The sequence below is a fragment of the Diospyros lotus genome, chromosome 14, assembly GCF_014633365.1.
Source record: "Diospyros lotus cultivar Yz01 chromosome 14, ASM1463336v1, whole genome shotgun sequence".
Taxonomy (NCBI): domain Eukaryota; kingdom Viridiplantae; phylum Streptophyta; class Magnoliopsida; order Ericales; family Ebenaceae; genus Diospyros; species Diospyros lotus.
Window position 1 is genome coordinate 5,144,990 of NC_068351.1, and position 10,915 is coordinate 5,155,904.

The 10,915-nt window shown below is 36.2% G+C and overlaps 3 protein-coding genes across 3 annotated transcripts; 1 reads left to right on the plus strand and 2 right to left on the minus strand.

Annotated features, from left to right (window-relative positions):
- Positions 1–866: 866 nt before the first annotated feature.
- Positions 867–1,822, minus strand: LOC127790715 (uncharacterized). The gene is made up of 2 exons (XM_052320332.1): positions 1,529–1,822; positions 867–1,282 (listed from the first exon to the last, which is right to left on the minus strand). The coding sequence occupies exons 1-2, from the start codon at positions 1,670–1,672 to the stop codon at positions 1,136–1,138; spliced, it is 291 nt and encodes a 96-aa protein (XP_052176292.1). The 5' UTR covers positions 1,673–1,822; the 3' UTR covers positions 867–1,135.
- Positions 1,823–3,073: 1,251 nt separating this feature from the next.
- LOC127790204 (rho GTPase-activating protein 1-like) lies at positions 3,074–7,707 on the minus strand. Its single transcript, XM_052319504.1, has 5 exons — positions 7,541–7,707; positions 5,734–5,854; positions 5,472–5,591; positions 4,406–4,636; positions 3,074–4,014 (listed from the first exon to the last, which is right to left on the minus strand). Exons 1-5 carry the CDS (start codon positions 7,663–7,665, stop codon positions 3,397–3,399), a joined length of 1,215 nt encoding a protein of 404 aa, XP_052175464.1. The 5' UTR covers positions 7,666–7,707; the 3' UTR covers positions 3,074–3,396.
- Positions 7,708–10,305: 2,598 nt separating this feature from the next.
- LOC127790145 (uncharacterized) lies at positions 10,306–10,802 on the plus strand. Its single transcript, XM_052319438.1, has 2 exons — positions 10,306–10,574; positions 10,631–10,802. Exons 1-2 carry the CDS (start codon positions 10,306–10,308, stop codon positions 10,800–10,802), a joined length of 441 nt encoding a protein of 146 aa, XP_052175398.1.
- The last annotated feature ends 113 nt before the right edge of the window (positions 10,803–10,915 follow it).

The following is a 10,915-nucleotide window of genomic DNA, read 5'->3' on the forward strand; positions in this document are numbered from 1 at the left end:
TTGCCTAATTTTAATAGATTTTTAATTTTAGACGATGATATTTAACACTATCGAGTAAGATAATTAGGTCATGTCTAATATTAAAAATGAGCAAGAGTAAAATAGAAATTTTATCATGTAAAACTATTTACTTATCTACTTGATAAGACCAAAAATCACAATCCTTTGATTTTTCTTTTTAAACGGAATAAAAAACAAAATTCCATCAAACAGTTTTTTTTTTTCATAAAATTTGAATTCTATCTTAGTTCAAAAAGTGAAAATTTTCCTTGAAATCAAGAAATTGAAATTTCTAAGAGGTGGAGTGAGAATTGAAATTTCACCCTACTTTTCACCCTTCAATCAAACGACTATTCTATATCCATGACCTCACCTTAGTTGGTTTAATAGGAATAGATTTAGAAACACTTTCAAGAAACTCAATAATTGATTTATGAGATAATTCTCTTCCAATATTAACATAAGGTTTTTCACTTCATTTTTTTTTTTTTTTTTATTAACGCACCATCATGAGCGTCCTCTTTTATTTGGCCTCATGATATTAGCAAGAGATATAAATCAGAGGACTTAGTGGCCAATTCGATCCCTAGTCCTGCTGCAAACATAAAGGCGACAAATAATTTTCAATTTTTAGGATCACTATGACTATTGAGCTTTCCCATGACCAGAACTCATACACTAAATCTAATGGCACAAAGAACAACACCCCACAGCATAGTCCCTTTGGGCGGAGCTATTCCGGGGGCTCCACTTCGTTTCTTTGAACATAGTCAGCATGAACATGTCATGTCAGCAAAAAATTTGTAAAAGCACAACCATGGCTATATGCCCAGTGCCCGCCATGTGAATTCACATCACAAGAGAAAAAAAGAAAACTACGAAGTGCTAATAATTTCATGATCTTAATATCAATTCTGTGAGTACATTTAACAAAGATAGTTGGACTGGGTTCATGTTCATCCATTGATGATCCAGCCACAGAAACAACTAATGTGGATGAAGAAACAGATATGAGCATATATGGAAATGCTAATTAATACCAAGAGCTGTAAACAATATCGAACGAAATACAAAGAAGAAAAATGTGAGGGGAAAGTGGCTGGGATTTTTTAGAAGATCCCATCGTAATTAAGCTTCATTTCTCTTTCAATTTCTTGGTAATGGCGAAGATTGCCCCAGCCACAGCCACCACGATCCCTGAAACAATTATGGCAGATTTTAGGGTTTGAAGCGCATCCTTCTTCTCCATTTCCCTCTGAGCTTTCGCCGCTTCCGCTTGTTCCTTCAACACCAACATTTTGGAAACTAATAAAACCATTGCTAATTGATGATTTAAGGGGGGAAACTGAAGGCCCCTTCAGTTTTAGGGCTAATTTTCTTGTAAACTTTAAGGTAAATTCTTTCTAATGGACATCATTTTCCGAGAAAATAGGTCTGGTAAGTTTGGAAAGGAGAAAGCATCTCAAACAGAGCAAAGAACAAGTTCGAACTTACAGATCTAAAGGCGTTAATCGCCAGGAAATAGTACCTTAATCTCCTTAGAGGCGGCCACTTGGGAAGACACAGAATCAACCTCGAACTTCTTATTCTGGCCGGGATTCAACTCCTTCCGGACGTCGACGGCCGGAAAAGGCTGATTAGAACCTGAAAGATCCCCGCCCGTAGCCTCCATCTCGTTTCTTCCTTGGCCGGAAAATACTGTTTCTTTCGATCGGAAACTCGGTCTCTTTGTTCCAGAGAAGAAGAGAAAAAACAGATCTATAAGCTTCAATGAAATGATTTATTGAAGGAGGAATGGTTCACGGACACGTGTCGGCAAATCCAGAAAGCTTTCCGTTTTTGGATCGAGAGAGAGAGTGCTGTCGTTCACGTTCACGAGTTTCTTTTTTCGGCTTGCCAAATCGCCCGGGAAAAGCTGTTGTAGTTAACTAACTTGTGAAATGACCGAATTTCCCCTGCGGCCACACGTGTCTGCCATAGGTGAACTATGCGGAACAGTAGTTTTTGGGATGTGAGTTTACAACAAAATATGACTAAGAGACCAATTAAATATGTTTTTCTATTATCATTATAGATCTTATGGAATAATTAGGATCAAATTAAAATATAGTCGAGATAAATAATTGAGATAATTATATTTTATTATAATTATTTTTAGTATGTGAGCATATGACAAAACAGTATTAAGATAAAACTTTAACGTTGCTCTACTACTATTATTATTATGGGTCTTATTAGAATATATTAAAATTAAAATAAATTTGAGCCAAAATGAGATTGTCCACTCCATTAGCATAACAATAAATCTTATTTTTGCATGAGAAAAAATGTTATGTGTCATATTGATCAACTATAAAATATTATATACATATATAAGATTTTAAAATATTAGGCCTATTTATTGCAGCTTAAAAGTTACAATTTTTAGCTTTTAGTTTCAAAAAAATGAAAATGTAATGTTTGTTTTAGCTTGTAGAATCTAACTTATAGTTTTTATTAACTTTTAGAAAAGGTAAAAGCTGATTTTTTCATAGTTGGGGTACCTTAGCTTCTACAACTTCTGATTAAACGTCATATTTTTGTGACAATGCCCATGTTTTTAACAAAGAATTACTCTTCTGTCTACGTAATCAAAGGTCTCTCTTTTCCACCGCCATCTCTATTTTCTGATCTCTTATTCTCTTTCGCCATCTCCCTCTCTCTCTATACACCAATTAATTTTTTTATAACACTTGAAACATATACATATATACTAATTAATTTTTAAATTATCATTCTATAACTATTAAAAGTATTATGGACAATTATATAAAAATAAGTTATTTTATAGCTTATGGTATCAAACACCACAATTATTTAACTACAACTTCTGAGAAGTTACAACAAACAAGTTCACAACTTATTCTAAGTTTTAGAAGCTATAATCTGATAAGTTAGAAGCTATAATTTCTTTAATTAAGCTGCAACAAACGGAGTCAATTACTCATGAGACACGAGAAGATCGTGACACTATTCAAGTAATTTGATATTATTTTATGATGGTAAACCTTTTCGTGACAAGATCTTATTTGACTCGCTTTCTGCAATAAATATGGAACAAAGATAATCATGCAACAATGTGGAACGAACAGATGCAGATGAGCTTAGAAGAGCTTGCATTTGTCCGCAGTTTGTTTAGGTTCATGACTTTAGTGAACCAGAATAGAGAACTTACACAAGCAGATAAAGCAGTAGCTTTTGATATACAGAACAGTTGTAATGGTCAAATGTGAACAGGAGTTGTTCATTTAAACAAGTTTCAACCAGAAATATATTAAGAACATGACTGAATCATACACAATCTCTCCAAGCGACAAGCAAATTCAGTGGCTTGTTCCACCAGCTGTGAAATCATGTTCATCGCCAAGCTTCAAGCAGCTCGGTTCTTGAATTTAAACAGCTAACAATGGTCGTTCCCCGGCTCTTCTCCAGTCTTGTCCCCACCCGAGCCTCTGACCCTGCTTGAACTCTTTCAGGTGTATTCTTGAGATTTGAGGTATTAGACTGGCCGGTTTTCTTCTTTTGAGTGCTCCATGGAGCCCCTCCATACAGACTGCTAGTGCTAGAACCACTCTCTTCAATTTTATTTACCAGAACCCCGACTTTGTTAACAACCTTGCGGGGGCAGCTTTCAAGCAAATGCTGCGTTCCAACTGGATAGGTATTATCAAAGGAGTTCAGCAAACCCTGAGATTCGTTTTCAGTTTTTGGGTCATCCTGAAATGGGTGAGAAGCGCTTTCCAAGGAGGGTTCATAGGCTACAAAGACTTGATCCTCTTCATTCCCCTCCTCAACCTCCTCAAATATTGGCTGCAGAGGGCTGTGGTGGCCATTCCTATCAGAAGGTTCTATGTGGGATAGAGGAGCAAATTCAAGTATAGAGTCTTCTCTTTCCCTCAATGTCTTGACAATCAGAGTTTTGAGAAAATTCATCACTTGGACCGCATGCATCAGTGCTGTCAAAGGATCTGCCATCTGCAATCAGCATCAAGTTAATAAAATTATCATTCCACCAGAAACTCAACTGAATGTGATTCGATCACCCGCTCTTAGCTATAAAGAATCAATTGAATAGGTAGCAATCAATGTAAGCAAAGGGTTCGCAAACCAGTTACAGCAATGGCTATGAACTGATGGACACTCATCATATGTAGTGCATTATTTGGCAGTTTGATGCTGGAAGCTAATCAATTCATGGTCAAATACTGATAATCTGAGAAGGACGGTAAAGTGGATTATTTAACTTCCGCCTTAGTAGAAAACTCTCTCTCTCTCCACACACACACACACACACACACTCACTTTATGCATAGCAATTGAAACGAGAAGAGATTAGCGGTTGTAAGTTGGAACAGCTTATACTCACCTTGGTCATGTTTGGTGCAAACACCATAGCGATATTATGTGCACTCATTTTGTTTAGAAGTTCCAGCTGAACAACATCAGCCATTAGGTTAATTGCCCAATCCAGCAGAGCAGCTTCCGTTGGTGGAAGGCGCCTCACAAGCTGAACACACTCCTCTTCTGACTGGGCTTGCATTACCTCCTCTGGAAGAAGGCAGTCTAACAGCCCATTTGGGAGTTCTCGGAACCATGCCTGAAAAGACATCAGCACATGACAATTAGGCCACATTCTATGAATTTTCTTTACAAAAGAAGAGCAGTGTCACACAAACAGAGCTTGTCCATCAAAGAGTGCTTGCTAGTTGCCCTCTAAAGGTCTCAAATCCAAGTGAGAATATCAAAGCTTGGGAAGAGAAGTCATGAATCAATCATTTAACTGACTTCACTTCAGAAATTCATTGTGATGAAGATCATAGAGACAAATATTTCAAGAAACAATATTTTAGGCGTAAAAGTAAAAATTAATATTATTTTATTAATTTCTTTATTTTAATTTATTTCCTAGTTTCTTTTAATTTCTTTTATGTCTTAGAATCCTAATTAGATTAGGATTACCTTTATTCGCTCATTCTATCTATTAATTGTCTATAAATAATCCTTTAGTGAAGTATTTAAGGACAAATTTTGATGAATAATATTGTCTGTTGCTAATTGATTTCTAGTAATAGAGATTACTCTTGTTTCTTTTGGCTTGGGTTACTCTTGTAGGTTCATTGTCATTGTTGTTTACTATCCCAAGTCTATTTGATCATTGTGTCAATAATTAGTGAGGATTCAGGAATGGAGCTGGAGGTTCTAGCCTGAGGGTGGGAGGGTGAATAGCTATTGTTGTATATTTTTGGGATCGACATACACCCAGTCTATCTCTTGCGTAAAAAGGTGGGCCTAGTGCATGAGCCTCCCGCATCTCAGGCTATAGGGAAGATCAATTGCACCCAACCTTACCCTTGCTTAGCAAAGAGACTATTTCTTGAGTGTTTTTAACAAATTTGTCCACAGTATAAATAGTTAATATATGACTGAACTACCTTTATAAGACCTGCCAAGCAGTGCACATCTATATTATCCGGCACCACTCCTGCATTCAGTTGCTCCCTAACATACTCTTCTTGGCCATTCTCTGGATTGATTCTAAAGATTCCTTCAGCCTGCAAATTAAAGTTAAAAGATCAAAAGAATCTGTAAATGAAAACCTAATTTTAAGAAGAAATTCCTGTGAATATAAACCGAAATGCATTTGAGATGACTGTTTATAGGAAGAAGGGGGACAAGAGTCCTTCGGTCACACACCTGCAATCCCTCTTGCATATATAAGCGTTGCTGCATCATCAGAAGTATTGTGGGAACACTATTTCCTCTGGAATCAAAAGAAAGCTGCATAGATTCTGTTGACACTCCAAAAACGCTAGTGCTACAGATGAAGGATGTTAGGTCAACAGATGGATGTTTCTTAAGAAAAAACAGGAGCAAAAGAAAAAGCAAAACAAATGCAGAACACATATATTTCAGACATGAATAACAAATACACTGCATGGCAGAAACTACTGTGACGATGGAGAAGAATGATGTCAGCATACATCAGACTCGAAAACACAAGTAGCAAAGAAAGCAAACAGACAAAAATGAGTTTTCAAATTGGTTGGGTGTGAGTAAGGGATCCAATTCACCACAAATCAGATCCAATCTTTTCTGAGATGCAATGTGATTGTGGCAAGCACAACATGTCAAAGACAAGAATACAGGATGTATACACAATCACAAGCTTTAATCCCACCAGGTGGGATTGGCAACATAGATTCTAGACTTCCAACCATCTCTACCAATGGCCATATACAATATAAGATGTATAAAGAGAGAAAAGGTTTTCCCTTATATCCAGATGCTGCCCTTCTTCCCTTCTACCCAGGAATTTTTGGGAGCTGACTAGGAGCCATGCTTTGAAATCTTACATAGAATATGGCAAAAATAGAAATACTAAAAACAGACTTGAGAATTTCTTTTGAGTATGTGCCAAATACATGAAAGCATTTTTTTTAAATGAGTGAAACCCTATAGTACTGGCCTAACATGAATTCCACAAGAAATCCCAGCTGAGAGATGAGATCTCGGGTAAAACTTAGGCAAGTATAATGAAACCCACCCCCCCACCCCCGGCGGTCGCCATGCTTTTAAAATATTGACTGCCAATAATTGTTTTTGAAAAATAGAAATATGAAAAGTAACAGAACTGATAGCACAGTAACATATTAATAAAAATACAATATGAGCACATACAAATTTGTTTCTCTTTGTCTGGCTTAATTTTGCTGGACTTGGTGAAATTCTGCACTGTAAAATTAGATCACCTGAGTTGAAAATAACAGCTTCATTTTTTTTTTCTTTTTTTGTTGGGTAAAGGAAAAACTTCATTTTTTGATAAAGCCAAAGGGTTCAGGAGTTTCAGTTGAGGGAAGTATTGTTAGATAACTCCTCAAACCCTAAACTAGGTGGGATTAAGTTTTTAGGAAAGCCAAATCTATGTGTGTATGGGAAACTTATTCCAGGTGTAAAAAATTCAATGTGGTTCTTGCCTATAAATAGGCCCCTTAGCATAGATTTTAAGAAACCATACCTCTAAAACCTAAGAGATAATCTAGCCAGGTCAGTGGAGCCGTGTGCTTAGGGTGTGTCCATATAAAAACTGTCATGGGAAGGTTTGCAGTTTTTTTTCCATACAAGAAATTTATTGAGTGGATTTCTCCTATAACTGTGAGATCTTGAGCACAGGTGTTTGAAACCAAACCATATTAAATTTCAGTGTGTGAGATCTGATCCTAACAAGTGGTATTGGAGCTTCCTAACATAGATGGAAACAAATTCCAAGCTAAGGAATAAATAGAACTGAGAGGGAAGCAATTTAGGAAACCCTATAAAGTAAATGTCCTGTGATCAAACCCATCCCCACTTCCCAATATTTGAATCTACAAACTGCTTATTAACTAGCAGTGGAAAAAGAAAATCATTAACCTCACAGATTAATATCATCAAACACCATTGTTATCCAAGAAAAGAACCAGAAAATATGAGTGCATATAACTTGAACTCAATTTGTTCAGACCTGGCACTTGGAGGTCTCCTGGGGACTTCGGGTTCAAACTCCACAGGTAGACCAAGAAACCCATTGAATCGATCAAACGTGACATGTACTACATGCCTGACATTTGAAGGCACCCCAATCTCCATTGAAGAAATAGTGATCTTCAATCCCCCTGATCCGGCAAGCAATTAAAGGCTTCCCCAGAACCCAGTCGCCAAGACAGCCAACCAACAAGGACAGCTGATCTCCCACCCCTCTCTCTTCCTCTGTATCTTCTTCCCCTCTGTATGGGATAGAAAACGGGGCTGTTAAAAGGGGGATTCATGGTTGAGATGTCTCTGTTAGTGCAGCCCATCATTGTTGTGGGTAGGTCTGTGGAGCTTGATGAGGAAGGCAAATGAAGTGGAGATTGTAGAATTGGGGTCAAATTTGCCAAGAGGCGGCGTAAAATATATTCAAATCTTTATGGGTTGGAACTGTTTGTATGGAGGGAAACTTTTCTTTCTTTTCTTTGTTGGGAGTGATGGAGAAGTGGAATGAATGGCTTAGAGACTTTTAAGAGTGGAGTTGGATTGAAGGAAAGGTAAGAGGATAGTCAAAGTTATGGATCATCAGCCATTTTCCCATTTTCTTTCTTATATTTTATACAGATATATATAAAATATATGATTTTCATGAAAAAAAGAAATATGACTTTCACAGAAAAAGAAGTCTTAATTAATTGACAACATAATAGATTTGATGTAATAAGGTAACGAGCTGCCACTTATATAAATATATATAATATTATATAATAAATAAATAAAAAAATAGGAAGCCTCATATAAAATTTTAGTAAGCTCACTTATATATATAATATTATATAATAAAATATATAATATGTTTAGATTTTAGGAATCACATGTAAAATTTCGCTTAGGATACCTAAAATCTTAAGGTCGACTTGAAAAATTATTAATTTATTTTCTTATATATACTCTGCTTTGATAACTTGATTCCGAAATATATAAAGTAGGAGAAGATTTCATATTATTTTATAAGATGATATGAAAAATTGTTAATTTTATTTTCCTTCACTAAATCAAGGGGTGTCAATGGTTCAGATTGGTTCGGTTCCATAAAAATTCAATAACCGAACAATTTTTAATCGTTTTAAAAAAATAAGAACCATAACCAAACCATTATATATATAAAATCAAACCATGACCAATCCATCACATCGGTTCGATTTGGTTTCGATTCTATCCAATTAACATTTAATTTCTAAACATTTTCACAAAATATGAAATTACAAATAAATATGTTAATTAAAATAAACCCATAACCTCATTAATGCTTCAAGTCTTGAAGTAAAAATAGAACAAAATAATTCATAGACTACCTCATCAAATGAGATTACATCGACTATTTAATATAGTAATAGCACAAAAAAATCTAGAAATAAAAGAGTTCATAAATCTCGCTAGTTTTCTAGGAAGTGATACTATTTATGCATATATATATATGTATACCTAAAAAAATTATAATATATATAAGTATAATATTGATTCCAGTTCGGTTCGAACCACGGTTTGAAAAAAAAAAAAATTAATAACCAAACCAAATTGCCGGTTTTTAATTTTTTAGAAGCAGAACCTAACTTTTGAACCATAGAACCAATTCAAAAGGCACGATTCGATTCAGTTTGATCCGGTTCACTGATTTTCGAATATTTTTTGACACCCCTAATCAAATCATCTAAGGTAGTTAAGATTGATTTTAATTACACTGTGATGAGTAGCCACTACAAGATATATAAAGATCTAGAATAGTAATCTTATGCTTAGCATTAGATTTTTAACCCAATTTCTAACCATAAAATTTATGTCTATTTTTGGATCAAATTCAAATTCAAATTCAAATTCAAATTCAAATTCATGGGGGCGTATTTAGTAAGAATAGCAAGATGCAAGGCAAAATGGGGCCCCTTGGGACCAAATTTTGGCCCCAATTTTCAGACCAAAAATTATTCTCCGTTTGCTAATTAGGACCCCTATTTTTATTGGATCTTTGAAAATTTTGAGGTAAGTATGGTACCCAACTAGATTAGGTAAAAGTACCCTAATCAGATATTGACAATGAAATGGACAGGGTATTCTCTTGATAAAGAATTAATCATTACCTATTAATTTAGAAGTTATAATTTTGCTCACTTGCAGTAGGTGAGCAGAATGTACATTTTTGAAGCCTATCCATGGCTGACGATGCCTATGGCCTATGAAATTGAAAATCAAGTTGGTGGACAAGTATAGTTTAACTTGGATACTTAAAGAATTTAATTGCTAATTAAATTTATAGTAAGGACGTGGCATAAATTGGTTTAAACGTTAATCGAATCAAATTAATTATTTTAATCTAATAAATTACCATTATTATTATTATTATTATTATTATTATTATTGATAAAGAGACATCGAGTTGACTTGATTTTTTTTCTTAATAATTTGACATCGTTTACTTCAAGCAACTTATGAATATTGGCCATCCACAAGACAAGGCACCACTGTAGGGTTACCAGCAATTTGGTCTGCCAAATATGAGGGCTGTGTCTGTATATACAAGTATGAATGTATGTATTTACGTACCCCCTCTTTAAAAATGGCCGGCCATTAACAATCACCATAAGGCCAACCTTTAAATGATAAGCAGTCAAAGGAGATAATGAAGACAATTCTTAAAAGGCAACGAAAACCACCATAGATTAACGGCAGGTTTCTCATGAAACCATCTCATTTATATCCTAAAACATGACTGCCCTTAAGTATTTCCTCTGGACCCACATCCCAAATCCAGATGCCATAGCCGGAAAAAGCAACAACATGTCGCTCTCTCTCTCCGGGAAAAAGCTGGGAAAGAAGATTAGTTCAGTCAAAATGCTGGCCAAGAAAGTGAAGGCGAGGGGAGAAGCTGAGCACAAACACGAAGACGAGTCGTCGCAGCACGTAAGTTTGCTGCCGGCGGCTTGCAGAGAAAAGCCCCTGCCCCCCTCCGCCGCCGACGGCCCGACGCCGACGGGGTTCGTGGCCGTCGGTTCGTGGTGCCGACGGAGTATCTTTCGCACCCACTGTTTAGGATGTTGCTGGAGAAGGCTCACGAGGAGTTTGGGTTCGATCAGGCTAGCGGGCTGGCGGTTCCTTGCAGCGTCAGCGTTTTCCAGGAAATAGTCACCGCCGTCGAGCGCAGCCCTCCCAAGTTTGATTTTGGAGACTCACTGGAGGAGATTATTGCCAAGTATAGGCATTGAATCCTGAGGTTGTGGTGAGGGGAAGGTTATTGTGATCCTTTTAACATTCATTAGACTGAATTCATCCGTGCGTATATATTTTGGTGTAATTCTTCAAGTGGTGCGAGACAGAT

Coding starts and splice junctions, on each gene's coding strand:
- LOC127790715 (XM_052320332.1), bottom strand. CDS start 1,672: ATGGAGGCTACGGGCGGGGATCTTTCAGGTTCTAATCAGCCTTTTCCG. Junction 1,283..1,528: donor CCGCCTCTAAGGAGATTAAG/GTACTATTTCCT, acceptor TTGGTGTTGAAG/GAACAAGCGGAAGCGGCGAA.
- LOC127790204 (XM_052319504.1), bottom strand. CDS start 7,665: ATGGAGATTGGGGTGCCTTCAAATGTCAGGCATGTAGTACATGTCACG. Junction 5,855..7,540: donor AGGAGACCTCCAAGTGCCAG/GTCTGAACAAAT, acceptor CTTCATCTGTAG/CACTAGCGTTTTTGGAGTGT. Junction 5,592..5,733: donor ATATGCAAGAGGGATTGCAG/GTGTGTGACCGA, acceptor TTTAATTTGCAG/GCTGAAGGAATCTTTAGAAT.
- LOC127790145 (XM_052319438.1), top strand. CDS start 10,306: ATGACTGCCCTTAAGTATTTCCTCTGGACCCACATCCCAAATCCAGAT. Junction 10,575..10,630: donor GACGGCCCGACGCCGACGGG/GTTCGTGGCCGT, acceptor CCCACTGTTTAG/GATGTTGCTGGAGAAGGCTC.